This window comes from Lepidochelys kempii, chromosome 6, assembly GCF_965140285.1.
Source record: "Lepidochelys kempii isolate rLepKem1 chromosome 6, rLepKem1.hap1, whole genome shotgun sequence".
NCBI lineage: Eukaryota > Metazoa > Chordata > Testudines > Cheloniidae > Lepidochelys > Lepidochelys kempii.
Window position 1 is genome coordinate 92,333,048 of NC_136385.1, and position 13,674 is coordinate 92,346,721.

The window sequence follows — 13,674 nt, forward strand, 5'->3', positions numbered from 1 at the left end:
CTACAAATTGCTCCGATTAACGATTGGAAGATGGATGAGATGTTTCGCATGTGGGTCAGTCTACGCACTGTCTCTTTAAGGCTAATGCTTGTGTTGCTGAGGCAGAACAATGGTTGTGACCTTATTTAAAGCGTTTGCCTCAAGGAGTGTCACACTGGATGGGGAACAGGAGGAAAATACAGTCTCATTCAAAATTAACAAGCCAAAGTCCTTGGAGGAACAGGCCTATATCCACTCAGCCAGGGAAGGAGGGATGGAGGGTAAATCTCCTTGTCTCTCTCTCTTATCTCTTTTAATGCACTTAAGTCCTTTGTGTCCCTATAATCTGATTGAGGATCCCTAATACCTCTGCAACCTGTGCAGCCATTCCACCAGCCAAATGCTGGGGACGATGCGCCTGTCTGCATGTCTCTTTGGTAAAAGTAAAGTGACTCCCTCCCCAGGTTTTTTTTCCTTTCGCTTCATCAAAATGTGCAGAGAGTGCACTCTGGGGAATTGCAGATTGGTTCCCAGCTTCCTCTACTAAGCGGATAGGTGATTCCACCCTTTAATATCATATCTGCCCATCAGCACATAGAAGAAACAGGAGCTGCGAGCCTCTAGTGAGAGGGAATGGGAAGTTGTGTTTCATTTAGAAAGCCCTGCTTGGGCCAGGCAATTCAGTCATATTCGTGATGTTTGTCACTTTCACAGCCTTTTCCCCATTCTGTTGCTGACTCAGCACTTCCCGGGGAGGCATATTTTCTCACTGACTGACTTGAGGCACTGCTCATTCAGCACAGCATGCGGTGGAGGCCTCATGGGGTTTCTGTCTTTTGAAATCTGAACAGATTTATCTCAATGGAGAAGTCAAAGGAGAGAAGCCAGTCTTGGGGTCTCCTGGCTAATACAGGACTCCAGGTTTGTACTCACACAGGTCTACCATTCTTCCTGGGTCTCCCTAGGCTCCAAATTCTGCTGTTTTCTTTTTCTCTTCTCTCCCTGGAACTTGATGGGACATCAGAGAAGGAGCTGTCCAGCCAGGCTCCTTGGTGCTGAGCAGGGAAATAAGAAACACCCGCTAAAATTTTCCAAGGTGCCCCTGTAATATGGAAGCCAGGTCCTATCGACTTTCTGTGAGTTCAGTGGGTCTCTTCATTGGATCAGTGACGAGCTTAGAAAATGTGCCAGTTGCAGCAAACTCGCTCAGTATGCTCTGACTCCACACATTTCACTTCCTGGGCTTTCTTCTGACATATCTCTGTCAAGCCATCTAGCCTCCCTCCCCCTGCTCAGCACTGGTACCTGAGCCCCTGAATACCCTGACTTTACTCACAGGAAAAACAACTATTTGAACTCATTGGGGCTGAATGGCTCCTGCCTTGCACTTTGCGTAAGATTCTCCAGTCCGCGAAGGCCTCTTCGTGCCAAATAAGTTTGCACCATATAAACGACACAGAGTGGCCTTAAAAGAAAGCAATATAAGTGAACTCTCTGCTGGTTGAAAGCTCTGCCACCTCTCACATCAGTCAGCTCCCACACCCCATGCACAAGGAGGGAAGGGGTGTATCGGGGCATTTGTGGGGAGTGATGTGGGCAGCAAGCATGTGGTGGAGTAGAGCCGTACCATATCTGTGCATCTACAGGCATTGGCCTTTACATCAGTAGTGGAAGTTAGAGTAAGCCCTGTGTGGTTCTAACTTCTCCTGGGGCCAGGTGGCTGAAGATCAGTCTTTTACCCTGCTCTATGCAGCCACCATTCCCTGCTCTATCCAGGCACAGCTCAGACATCATCAGGGCCCTTGTGTCATCATTTGCACCTGTGCAAAGTGGGTGTAAAATGCTGCCAACTCAGAGTGATTGTGTGGGACACGTACTTTGCGCCCCTCTGCACTCATGTAAATGACAATATGAAGGGGAAGGCAGTGGAGAGAGAGGCCTAACATCTCAATTAAAACGAATAGTTCCAGGGCCCAGACTGATGGCTTAAATTATAGTTTTAGGGCTTGATTCTCTACTGTGCGGGGCCTGGTGCAGAGAGGGGCTGACATGCAGCTGATCTCATCCTGATTCTTAGCAGCCCAGCCTCATCTGCAGGGAGACAGCTTTAACTTATACCACTAGGGCAAGGTCCGATGCCAGTGGAGAACCAAGTGTAGCAGAGCCTAACTCAGCCATGTTCCCTCTACTCCCCGACAGCCGCATCTCATGCTCTACCCCTCTCTTTCCTGCATGCTGGGCTATGCAAGGGCAACTCACAATAGCAATTCCTTTGCTCTGGGGATTTCAAGGACTGGTCATTTCTGCTTCTCTCCACATGGGAGCAGGACTCTGAAAGGGAGCAAGGTGGGTCTATGGCTCCTCTCGCTACAATGCTGGCTCCTGGAGTGGGGATGGCATACCAGGGGAATCAATCTGTTCCATCAGATTGGATGGCACTGATTGAATGTACCTATCTACCCACGCCCAGGCTCGTGTGCAAGAAGCAGCGCTGGAGAGCCGTGCTTCATGAAGAGGAAGCTCCTTGTGCAGCCCCAAGAGCCTTGACATGCGTACGAACAGCAGCACCAATAGCAATACCAAGAACTAGGCACCCCTGGCACACAGCACGAACAGCACCATTGTCAGCAGAAGCCTCGCCCACAACTGTGCTCCTACATCGGTACCACAGGTGCCACTGCGCGGCAGCGGGGCTCGCCCTCGCGCACTACTCAGGCCTGTAGCTTAAAAACCACCCTGTAGCCCTTAGGTGGGCGCTGACGTTGGGCTTTGCCAACAGCCCTGGGTAGCCCTATACGGGGTGCTGTAGGAGAACGGTTGTGGAGCGTGCTGGTGTCGATGTATTTGTACCGCTAAGCGTGTTGGCGCTGGTGCGTACAGACATGCATGGTAAGGGATGGTAGGGCTAGCAGCAGGGTATGACGGCTCGTATTGGGCAGGGGTATCACTGCTTCTGGCACGGCTTTCATATAGCTCCTCCCGCGCTGTTGGTATTGGTTAGTGACCAAAGTGCTGATCTGAAATGAATAATTTACTTGTCAGATTAAGTCTCTTTCTGCTGTAAAATATCTGTGAGCAGACTGCAGTTTCCTCAAAGGTACGTGTTGTTCAAAATTTATTCATCTATCACGTTCTCTTTTTTATTTTTTACTGTATGGATTGATCACCAAATATTTGTTGCTTATTATGATTGGTCAGATAAGTCACATGGTGTTGTTTCTGTACTCTGGATGAAATCAGCACACAAATATTACAGGTGTGAATACTTGCATTTGCAAATTTTAAATTCAATTTCCATGTATACTCACAATTGACTTTCAACAGCTGTTTGTCCATGTAAAATTCAATTCCCCCAATTTCATAGAAATTGAACACAAAGGACCAAGGATCCAACAAGAAAGGAATTTATTTAATAATCTGGACAACTATTCATGGTCTTATTTTTCCACCATTTGCTCAAGTCTAGTACTGATGTAGAATTTCAGCTGCTGTTCTTGTATCGATGCTTGATCCTGCTGTTGCTGTTTGTATAGGTATAGTGATTTCGGTGTTGTATTTGACGCTTTGTTTGCTGTTTAACTCATTGTATTTGAGGCATTGTTGCTACAAATCTTCGCTTTCTGCCTAGTTCAGTTTTATTATTGCCTTACTGTGGTAGAGGTTGCATTGTCTTGTTTCTGTTTATATTTAGTTCTACTTTCGTTATGGGTTGCCTTGCTCGACAGATCTTGGTTCTATTCATATTTCATAATCTATTTGTTATGGGAAGCTTTCCTCAAATATAGACAGTGAAAGGTCACAGAATATTTAACTTTTCATTTTTAAGAACAATCTAAAGGGGTTTTTTAATAAGCGCAGGTTTGATTGACATTTCTGAGACTTCCTTTTTAAAAACATGATCATCCAGAGAGCACTGAAATCTGAAGCCCTCAATTTATCTACCAAACAGATGATGATTCAAGAGTTGAGGTGGGTTGGGTTTTGTCTTCATTAATGTTTTTAAGAGAGGTAACTATCCCAGTGATGTGGTCAGAGCAGGAGGCTGCCCAGCTGGCATTGTTGGGACAGCTGTGCTGGATTCAGTGGACAGGCCAGGTGGCCTGGTCAGGGAAGTTCTGCTGGGTAAGGAAGAATATCCAGGCCTCCTCTCTTACAAAGCTGTAGCAGTGAAATTCCAGGATTCACTACGACACTGCTAGGGGATCACGAGTTTCTTTCCTCTCTTACCCACAGGGGTTCGTCTGGATCGAGTCCGCGGAGGACGCCAGAAGTACAAGAGAAGACTGGACTCTGAGAGCAGTACTTATCTGAGCTTACAGATCCCTCCTCCAGCCAAAAAGCCATGTATGTACAAGCTTCCTATTGTTTTCCTTAAGGCCAGCACAGCTTCTTTTTCTGTTGGTGCCATGGATGCACAAATAATGTTGTGTGGTTGTTGTCCCCTTCTGTTTCCATTACAAATCACCATTGTCAGATATTCATTTTTTTTCCAATGAGTATAGTGTGTGGGTGGAATAGTGTCATCTGAGGTTGTGGCCCGTTGATGATGGGATTCTTTGGATCATCAGTCAGAGCTTTCTCAGAGAGGGAGACTAACTGTATAACTTCAGTGATGTTCTGGTCTTCCCTGCACCCAAGATCCACTAAATCAGCCTCACACCCTGATCTCTCTCTACCATGTCACCAAGTTGTTTTCTGAACTTCTCAAAATCCCAACAGTTGTTTGTCTATCACATTCATCTTAGGCTTCTCTCACCCTGTCATATCCCCATGGGATCTACCTGGTATAACTGAGCCATGACTTAAAATGGGCTCCTGCTTTTTTCAGACTTCTACAGGTGTTGGCTCAGTACTGAAGAATCACAGATTCTAGTTTCCAACCTCTACACCAGTGTTTTTCAAACTGGTGTACACATACCCATAGGGGTACGCAGGCTCTATCAGGGGATTCATGAGAAAAGTCCTGTAATGGCGGACAACGCATTTTATTTAGGAAGACTTGGCAATCTAATCATAGGTCTATTATTATCCTATCTCAGATGGGGGTATCTGGTAGACTATATTATTTGGAAAGGGATATGCAGCCAAAGAAGTTTGAAAACTCTACTCTTAACTACAGTGCAGTCTCCCTCCTGCTGTGAACAAAACACATTTCTGAGATCCCAAATTGCAGGCCGTATGGTACGAGAACTCCTATCAGTTGTGTATCCTGCTAAGTGTTGTCTGAAAGCTGCTACATACACACCATCTCCTGAAAGGTACAGTAGTAACTTCTCCTTTGACATTTGCAGTGACTAAGATCGTCTCCCACTTGCTGGTGGCTGAGCCAGAGAAGATTTATGCCATGCCTGACCCCACTATGCCGGAGAGTGACATCAAAGCACTGACAACCCTCTGTGACTTAGCAGACAGGGAACTGGTGGTGATCATTGGATGGGCAAAGCACATCCCAGGTAATGAAGGGGAAGTTACGGATGGGGGCATTAGTGTGAAAGACAAGGGGAGGTGATTATTTACTCTGTGAGCATCACTTTATTTTGGCACTCTGATGGGTTGAATCTACTTCAAGAGAAAGCTGCTCATGGTGAAGCCTCATTAACATTGAGTTCCAATACAGTGTGTATTAATTTGTGTAAATTAATTATTATATACACGTAGTGTCCTGGGATTATGTGGTAGCCTTAGAGATGATATTGTACAGCAGTCAGTAGTGCCTGTGACCGAGTGGTACAGCAATAACCCCTGCTGATTAACCTTTGGGACTAGGTGGTACAGTGGTAGGCTTCGGTGATTTTGCATGACATTTGCTGCACCACCACAGAATAGGGAGCTCACCGCCCATCTGAAGGGGAAGCTTTCCTAGCCATAAGGAGCGAAGCCACAGAGCAAGGCCCACTCATACAGGACACTGATTAAGGCGCCACTCTGGAGCTCCTGTTTCCTGTGTTGATGGAGGCTGGGAACACTTTGACTGTGATGTGATCAACCTCTGACAGGAAGCTGACTGGAGCATTCACAGGACTTCCATACTCTTCGTTCAGCACAGCAGCAGCAGTCCATGTAGACTATCAGCACTACAGTAACAGATCCAGGACTGAAGGAGTGGCCATCTCCCTCATTCAGATATTGGGGGCTCCCATGTGATTCCTGCTGTTGGAAGAGTTGCATTCTGAGTCCACGGCTTGACCTTATGTCAAGCTCCATAACATAAAGTATCAAAGGGAGATGCCCTGGCACCTTGAACAGAAGTTCTGATTGCAAAGCAAAAGTGCAGTGGCTAGTAGGGAGGGCTTTCAGAAAGTGTCCCCAGGGCTCACTTTGCTGCGTTGCAGAAGACTGCTTCAAATAGACATGCGGCATGAATAATCTGATACAGCAGTCTCATCCCCTCTCCCTTCTTTCCCCCAAGCCCAGAGGAACATTTTGTACTCAGCTACTGGACCTAATCTGCTGCCAAATCTTGCACATATTACTCCAGCTTCAGTACAAGTTCACACTCTCCCATCCCGCTTCTTGGTTCATCAGTTCCTTGCTTCAGCCATGCAGCATGTTTCCATGAAACATTTTCGACCCCATCTGATCATTTGGGAATATCTGCTATACGTCAGTTGTCCTAGCCTAGCAGACATTTGGCTCACACAATGACTAATTTCTGCAGCTTGTCCTTGTTCTCTCTTTGACTGCCGCTCCTCTTTGTTCTAAGTGACTGTTTCCCTGTAAAATTTGTCATCATTGGATTCTAAGGTTGGAGGCTCCCCTTGAGAAGACTTCCTGGGCTGTTTGAAGTGGGTACCTTGGGCCTAGATCCACAAAAGGATTTAGGCACCTGAAGTGCAGATTTAGATAACACTGTGATCCACAAAATCCCCGCTCAGCTATCACCCAACTCTATATGCGCCTAAACTCACTTGGCACCTACGTTTCCACTGTAAAAATTCCCTAGGCCCCTCTGGGCATGTGCACTGCTGCATCCGGCAGGGGTCCAGACGCCTCTCTCATGCCTAAACCCCAGCAAAATCCTCAAACAGGGGAAGACAGGCATTCCCCCGCCTATCTCCCCCAGGGCCCAATCCAGTAGGTGTACTCAGAGCATGCCAAACATCACAAGGGGGCCTCCCTTACATCCAGTGGTTAGGGTACTCACCTGGGATGTGGGAGACTCCAGTTCAATTCCCGCACTGTCCAATGAGAACGGTTTTGAACAGGGGTTTCCCCATCTCTCAGGTGAGTGCCCAAACCACTGGGATATAGGATATTCTGATGTGGGTCTCTCTTGTTGAAGTCATTCTACTTTCATTAAAAAAATATATTAATTGGCCCTAGAGTGTGAGGAACACTCTCCAGTTCAGTGGTTAGGGTACTCGCCTGAGAGATGTGCAACTGCTGTTCTAATCCCTTCTACCCATCAGGCAGAGAGGGGGGAATTAAACATGGATCTCCCATGTCCCGTGTGAGTACCCAAACCACTGCGCTAAAGGTTGTAAGGAAGGTCACCACTGTCACCTCCTCCTCACAAGAAATGGCTGAGATGGCGACACCATCTGACTCTAGACAGCGGGTCCTGGCTATGGATTGCAAGCAGAAATAGGTGCCTGCAGCCTGGATTTAGATGCCTATCTCCATGATGTGGGTGGGTGGGTGGTGGGGATTAGGACACACCCCTCTTGCTGGCATCACCCACTGACTACTTTACATGGCTCTCTGCCTAGCGTGCAGGCTTTTATGGATCCCATTCTTAGGCACCTACCTCTCCCCCATTCATTGTATAGGGAGCTTAGGGGCCTAACTCAGGCTTTGTGGCTCCCACTGTTCTTCCAGTGATTTGCTAGATGCCTACGAGTTAGGTGTTTCATAGAGCCACACCCCTGATTATAGAGTTTGAAGAAATAGGTCTTTCTGCAGGCAGTGTTTCTGAGCGGAGGTTAATGCCATGGGTGCCCTTCTTAAAGGAGATCTTCAGTATCAGGGATTACACCACTTGCTAGCTGTGGAATCCACCTGAGGCTGATTCAGCACAAACAAGGCTATGTTGCTGATTGAGGAATCTCAGCCTGGATTGCTCCATTAACCCAGCAGCAGGGTTAACTCCATTAACAGAAAGGGCATTATCACAATGCAGCTAGGGGTATGGCTCCACAGCCTAAAAACCCTACAACAGTGAGTCTCAGAGCTCAGGTGAACTGATTCAGGCTCACGCCACAGGGCTAAAAATAACAGTGTAGATGTTCCTGCTCAGGTGGGCCCAGGCTCCAGCCCCAGCACAAATGTCTACACTGCTATATTTAGCTCCTGAGAGTCCTTGCCATGGTCTTTTTGTTTTTGCTAGATAGACATACCCAAACACAGTTACTCACAGATTACTGTCACTGTGGCTATTAGTTCCCAAACACCTAGGTGTTGCAGGCCATTATCACTGCTACGCACTGGGGATGCCCTACAGTAGCTCAGGGATCTCTTGCTTACACCTGTGATGAATAGCTACTCCTCCCTGAATTTCATTTTGGAACCAATGCACTTTCCATCTTGCTGCTGCTCCTGCTGCTCTCCTAGAACGGGGATGTAAGCACAAGGTGACGACTGCTCTGTAAAAGGGGCGTTTTTTTTCTTCCAGAAGGACAGGGTACTCCTGCAACCTCCTCTGTTTTCTCTGTATTTCCCTTTCCGGCAAAAAAAAAAAAAAAAAACCCCAGTGTGGCAACCCAATCAACACAGCTCCTGGGTCGGTCAGAGGGCTCAGTCCAGCTTTATACAAGAGATTTTAATATATATAAAATAGGATACAGCCTTTTTATTTTAATCCCCCATCAGAAATAGAAAAGGACTAAAACAAACTGAGCACATCAGGAGCACGGGGAAGGGGACTGACTCAAATGGGCATGTCAATGCAGTCTGTTCCCTTGAGTCTGCACTCCCCGAACCCCAGACACCAAGGAGCTCACACATCAGGGTGATCGCATGCTCAGGTTCCCACACAACTGCGCTCATAGACATGTGAGGCTTGATTCCCAAGGGGCACTTAGGCTGAGCATTTGCAGTGCATAGCCGTTAGGCACCCTGCCACCCAGTAGAATTCAGAGCCTCAAGTTAGGCACCCAGGCCTGGGGAGAGTTCGGAGCAAAAAAGGGGATTAACAGAAGCCAGTATGCTAAGGGGGGAGCTGCCTAAGCTAGGCCCTCAGAGGTAGTTAACTCAAGTCAAGGCTGGCCAGAGATGCCTTCCGCCACTTGGGATTCTCTTGTTGAAGCTTTCCCACTTTGTATAAAAATACTTAAATCGCCCTGGGGCTAAGGGGAAGAGGCCCCTACAGGTATTTTTCCTGCAACAGCCCAGCAGACTCCTTCTTACAAACAGCTTGTTTATGATGTTAAACTGATCTCCCATTGGCAAATCCAGGCAACAGCATTCTGGCATGTGGCTCACACATTAGGAGTGCACTGTACCAGAGCGTCCTGAAGGAATATTTTTCGTAACATCATTCCATAAATTTGAATTGTCTGCAAGGCTGTCTTAGTGGGGCACCATGGTTCATTCGAAATAATAGAGTTCTCTTCAAGTACAGGGATAGACATTGGCAGGTATGTCACCAGAAATTGTATGTCAGAGATAGCTCACAAGGGAAGTACATAGTAGATAAAGGCTTCCCCTAGGACAGAGGAGACTGTGGGTTCCCGTGCACTGCAGACGTTCCTGCTTGGGCTGGAGCCCAGGCTCTGAGACCCTTCCCCCCAAGCTCCAGCCTGAGTGGGAACACCTACACTGCTATTTTTAGCCTCGTAGTGCAAGCCTTATGAGACTGGCTGCCACATGGCTTTTTCTGCAGTGTGGATACACCCCATGGCACACTTCCTACTATTCTGCTCCTTTAATGGCCACACTTGGGATCTTTTGGTCTGAAAAGGAGAGTTCCACTGTTGCATGGCCAGACTTATGGCCAGTTGGCTTTTGAACCTTTTCAGACACCAAAGGATTTGGTATCTACCTTGATAAGGTAGGACAGCCATTTGCTGTGTATTTTCTTTGAGCCTATGGCAGTTGTTACTGCAGTAATTTTATACTACCTCTGGCAGAGCTGCAGGTCAGCCCGCTTTCAGGCACAGAATGCCTTACCTGAAACTCTAGTTCACACTATTTTTGCAGTCATTCAGTTGCTCACAATGGCTAAGGAAAAAAACAGATGAATTTGGCAAAATGGCAGCCTCAGGATGGCCTATGACATCAAATTGACCTCTTAGTTCTCAGACCAAAACTGGGATGGGGAGGAGTTGGCTGGTTTCTTTTCATAGCTGTGATCTGTCCCATTTGTGACTGTGCTTTTTGTTTTGGGGTTTTATTCCATAGAGGGTTAGAGTTTGAGACTGACTCAGTGGGTGGGCACTTGTGGGAGAGTTCAAATCCCTGCTCCAGTGACTACTTAAGTTGTCATTGCCCCCCCACACTTGAGCAGCTGGGGACATGCGCACGGCCCTGGCAGAAATTTAGATGCCATGGGGACCTTATCAGTGGAAACTTAGGTGCCTGCAGGGTTAAGGAGCTGCTGGGAATAGGAATTTTTGCAGCTCTAAATGTTGGACTTAAAGGCTATGTCTACACTATGCAGCTTTTAGCGACACGGCTGCTGACAAAAAACTTCCACCTGCAACAAGAGCGCTCCTGCTGACAAAGCGCTGTTCACACCAGCACTTGTCATTGACAAAACTTTTGTCTTTTGGGTGTGTGTGTGTTTTTTTAAACACCTCTGAACAACAAAAGTTTTGTCTTTCACTTGCCAGTGTAGACAAAGCCTTTGGAACCTAAAGTGGCAGTTTAGCGCCTAAGCCCCCCCTCGTGAACCTAGCCCCTGGATCTCAGACACTAAGAACAAGGCGAAAGGACTAAAGATCACATCTGTCAGTCCTGTGTTAAATTAGAATGCTGTTTTTAAAATCAAGGCACAGGATTGCCTGCACTTCAGATACCAGGTCCCAGAGCAAACTCTTATTCTTTAATGTCAGCAAAATGAAACTGATTAAGCTTAAAGCCACTCTCCTGCAATCAGGAACATGAAAACACGATTTAAAAGTGTTCAGCAAACATTATTAGCTCAGTGTCCTCCCCAGCCAGCTTGGAGTCCTTGCCCTTTGGATGAGGCTCTCCCTTTTTTTTTTCTCCTTCCACCCAGCCCCTCTGTCAATCACATTTGTATTTCATCTACCTTTTACATGTGCTTTTCTGCGGGACGAGGAGACTTCTCTTGAGGGACAAGAACAGAGGCTGTCCCAAGGTAGCCGTTGTGCTGTTTTCACTAGGAAGCTGATAGCACCAGCACAGAATGAAATATGGCAAGTGGAGTGACAGCAGCTGTGTCTGGAGTGGCCTTAGATCCTATAATTACAGCTCCCTTTATTACCTCTGCTAATGGCCCTCCAGGATGACAGAAATGATAATAAATTAACAGATTATGAACTCCACTTGCCACAAATTATGTGTGTGGGTTTAAAAAAAAATTCTGGGACCTCACCCTGCCAAATCACTGAAATAAAAAAACCCAAATGTCACTACATCAGCTAGGGCAAATCAAATAACTTTCCACAGGGGATATGGCAACCTGCAGCTGGAATACATGGGAAGGAAATGCATGTGTGGCTCTGTGCTAGAGGTGACCAGGTACAGTGCTAGGGTATAGCAGAGCGAACGCAGCTGCAGCACATCACGGTAGATTCCTGAATGCTTCAGTACAAGGGCATAAGCAGTAGGAGTGGTGTCAGGAAGTTGAGTGCTCAGCACCCTTCAGGACCAGGCCCTAATATAGTAGCACAGAGACAATCATGTCTCATTGCTGAAGGTTCCCCAGTGTCGTAATCTAGTGGAGGCGATTTACCTTTCATTGCTGGGTCTTTCTGAAGGCTGTGCTGGCAAACAGCACAGGTAATGCAGTCATATTGCTGGAAGTTCTTAGATGCTGTATCATTAATGCAGTTGGGCTCTGTATATTAGAGAGCTGGTCAAGGTGAAACCAATATATACCTCTCCACACAGCAATTGCAGCATCAGGGCCCTAGGCTGTATAATCTTCGGGGCTCTATCTTTCTGATTGTCAAGCAGTGCCCAGGACAACAGAGCCATGATCCTTCTACTATAAAACAAATAAATAAAATTGGGGAACTGGGGGCCCTAGCTTGCAAGCCAGTTGCTGGCCCCCCACTGTTGTGCTTCTATGCCAGTCTGCTGGTGCAAAGCTGCTTAGTTGGCTTCCTGAGAATTCCCCTGTCAGAGGGGGATCTCCAGGCAGTATAGGCCTAGTGTAGTTGGCTCTACACCACCAATCTTGTTTGCCTGGCCTAGGGAGCATTGCTATGGCAAAGGATGCATGACCAACAATCCCCAACTGCCATAACTATCCCTTGGGTTGGGGGCCATTGTGGCTGGGTGGAAGTTAGAGCAACCCTAAATAGTGCTCTAACTTGCACCAAACAGCCGTTAGCCAGCTGCATGGGTTACAAAGGTGACATAAAACAGTTTCTTTGCTCTGTGTTGAGCAAAGCTCAGGCAGACCTGAGCAGCTAACCCTGTATCTCTATTTTTGCATTCAGTGGGGTTTTGTCTATGTACTGTTTCTTATCATTCCTGCCTCCCTAGTCTTGTTTCTTCATTGGTATAGGAGGCAACTGGTGAGTTTGCTGTGCATATAGATTAGGTCTTTATGGCCAGTAACTCTCCCAATTTTAGTCCAACTAACAGAGATTCTGGAGAATGGACAAGAACAGAGGAGATGGCTGAAGCTGGGTGTAGAGTCCATGCTGATGCAAACTGACTTGTAACCTCACACTGCTACTAACTAGCTCCAATTGAACAGGAAGCTTCCTTCTTCCTGGGGACAGGCTTGCTCACTGCTTCTAGTTCTTACCACAAATCTCGACCTAAACTCCTCGGGCCACGTTCTGATCTCAGTGACATCAGCGTAAATCCAGAGTTCACTTCGCCTGGGGTCCATGGAGTTACTTAATTTATACCAGTGTGAGATCAGAATCTGGCTCTTTAAATCACAGTTCTCTGGTAATGACTGATCTCTGAGGGGGGTAAGAGAGACAGGCACAGGTGCCATAGGTCAGTGGTTCTTAACCAAGGGTCCATGTACCTCGGGGGTACACAGAGGTCTTCCAGCGGGTATGTCAACTCATCTAGATATTTGCCTAGTTTAGAACAGGCTACATGAAAAGCACTAGCACAATCAATACAAACCAAAATTTCACACTGACAGTTTATACTGCTCTGTGTACTATATCAGAGTTTTTCAACTGGGGGGGAGGATCATAATTTATTTTATAAGTATATGGTAAAAATGAGAAAGTCGCAGGTTTTCAGTAATTGTGTGCGGTGACACTTTTGTATTTTTATGTCTGACTTTGCAAGGTGAAACTTGGGGTACACAAGATAAATCAGCCTCCTGAAAGGGGTACAGTAGTCTGGAATGGTTGAAAATTACTTGCATAGGTCCATCTAATATACACAATTCATTTCCAGCGAGCATACTTTCTAGCAGTTTTCCACAAGTGCTTGCCATTTGTACAGGCCATGAAGGAGGCACTGTATGTAACAATACAATGGCAGTATAGGAAGCAGGCCACATTTCGCTCTTACGTGGGTGCCTGTTGCAGTCAATGGAGAGCATGCCTGTGTGAAAGGGGGATTTAGACCAGCAGCTGCAGGTGGAATGGG

General features: G+C 46.8%; 1 protein-coding gene across 1 annotated transcript in view; it reads left to right on the forward strand.

Annotated features, from left to right (window-relative positions):
* Positions 1–13,674, forward strand: part of ESRRB (estrogen related receptor beta) — a 166,408-nt gene that overhangs the window by 135,739 nt on the left and 16,995 nt on the right. The window contains exons 4-5 of the mRNA XM_073349257.2: positions 4,213–4,323; positions 5,271–5,432. Coding sequence (XP_073205358.1) covers positions 4,213–4,323; positions 5,271–5,432 — 273 coding nt within the window. The remainder of the gene's footprint in view (positions 1–4,212; positions 4,324–5,270; positions 5,433–13,674) is intronic.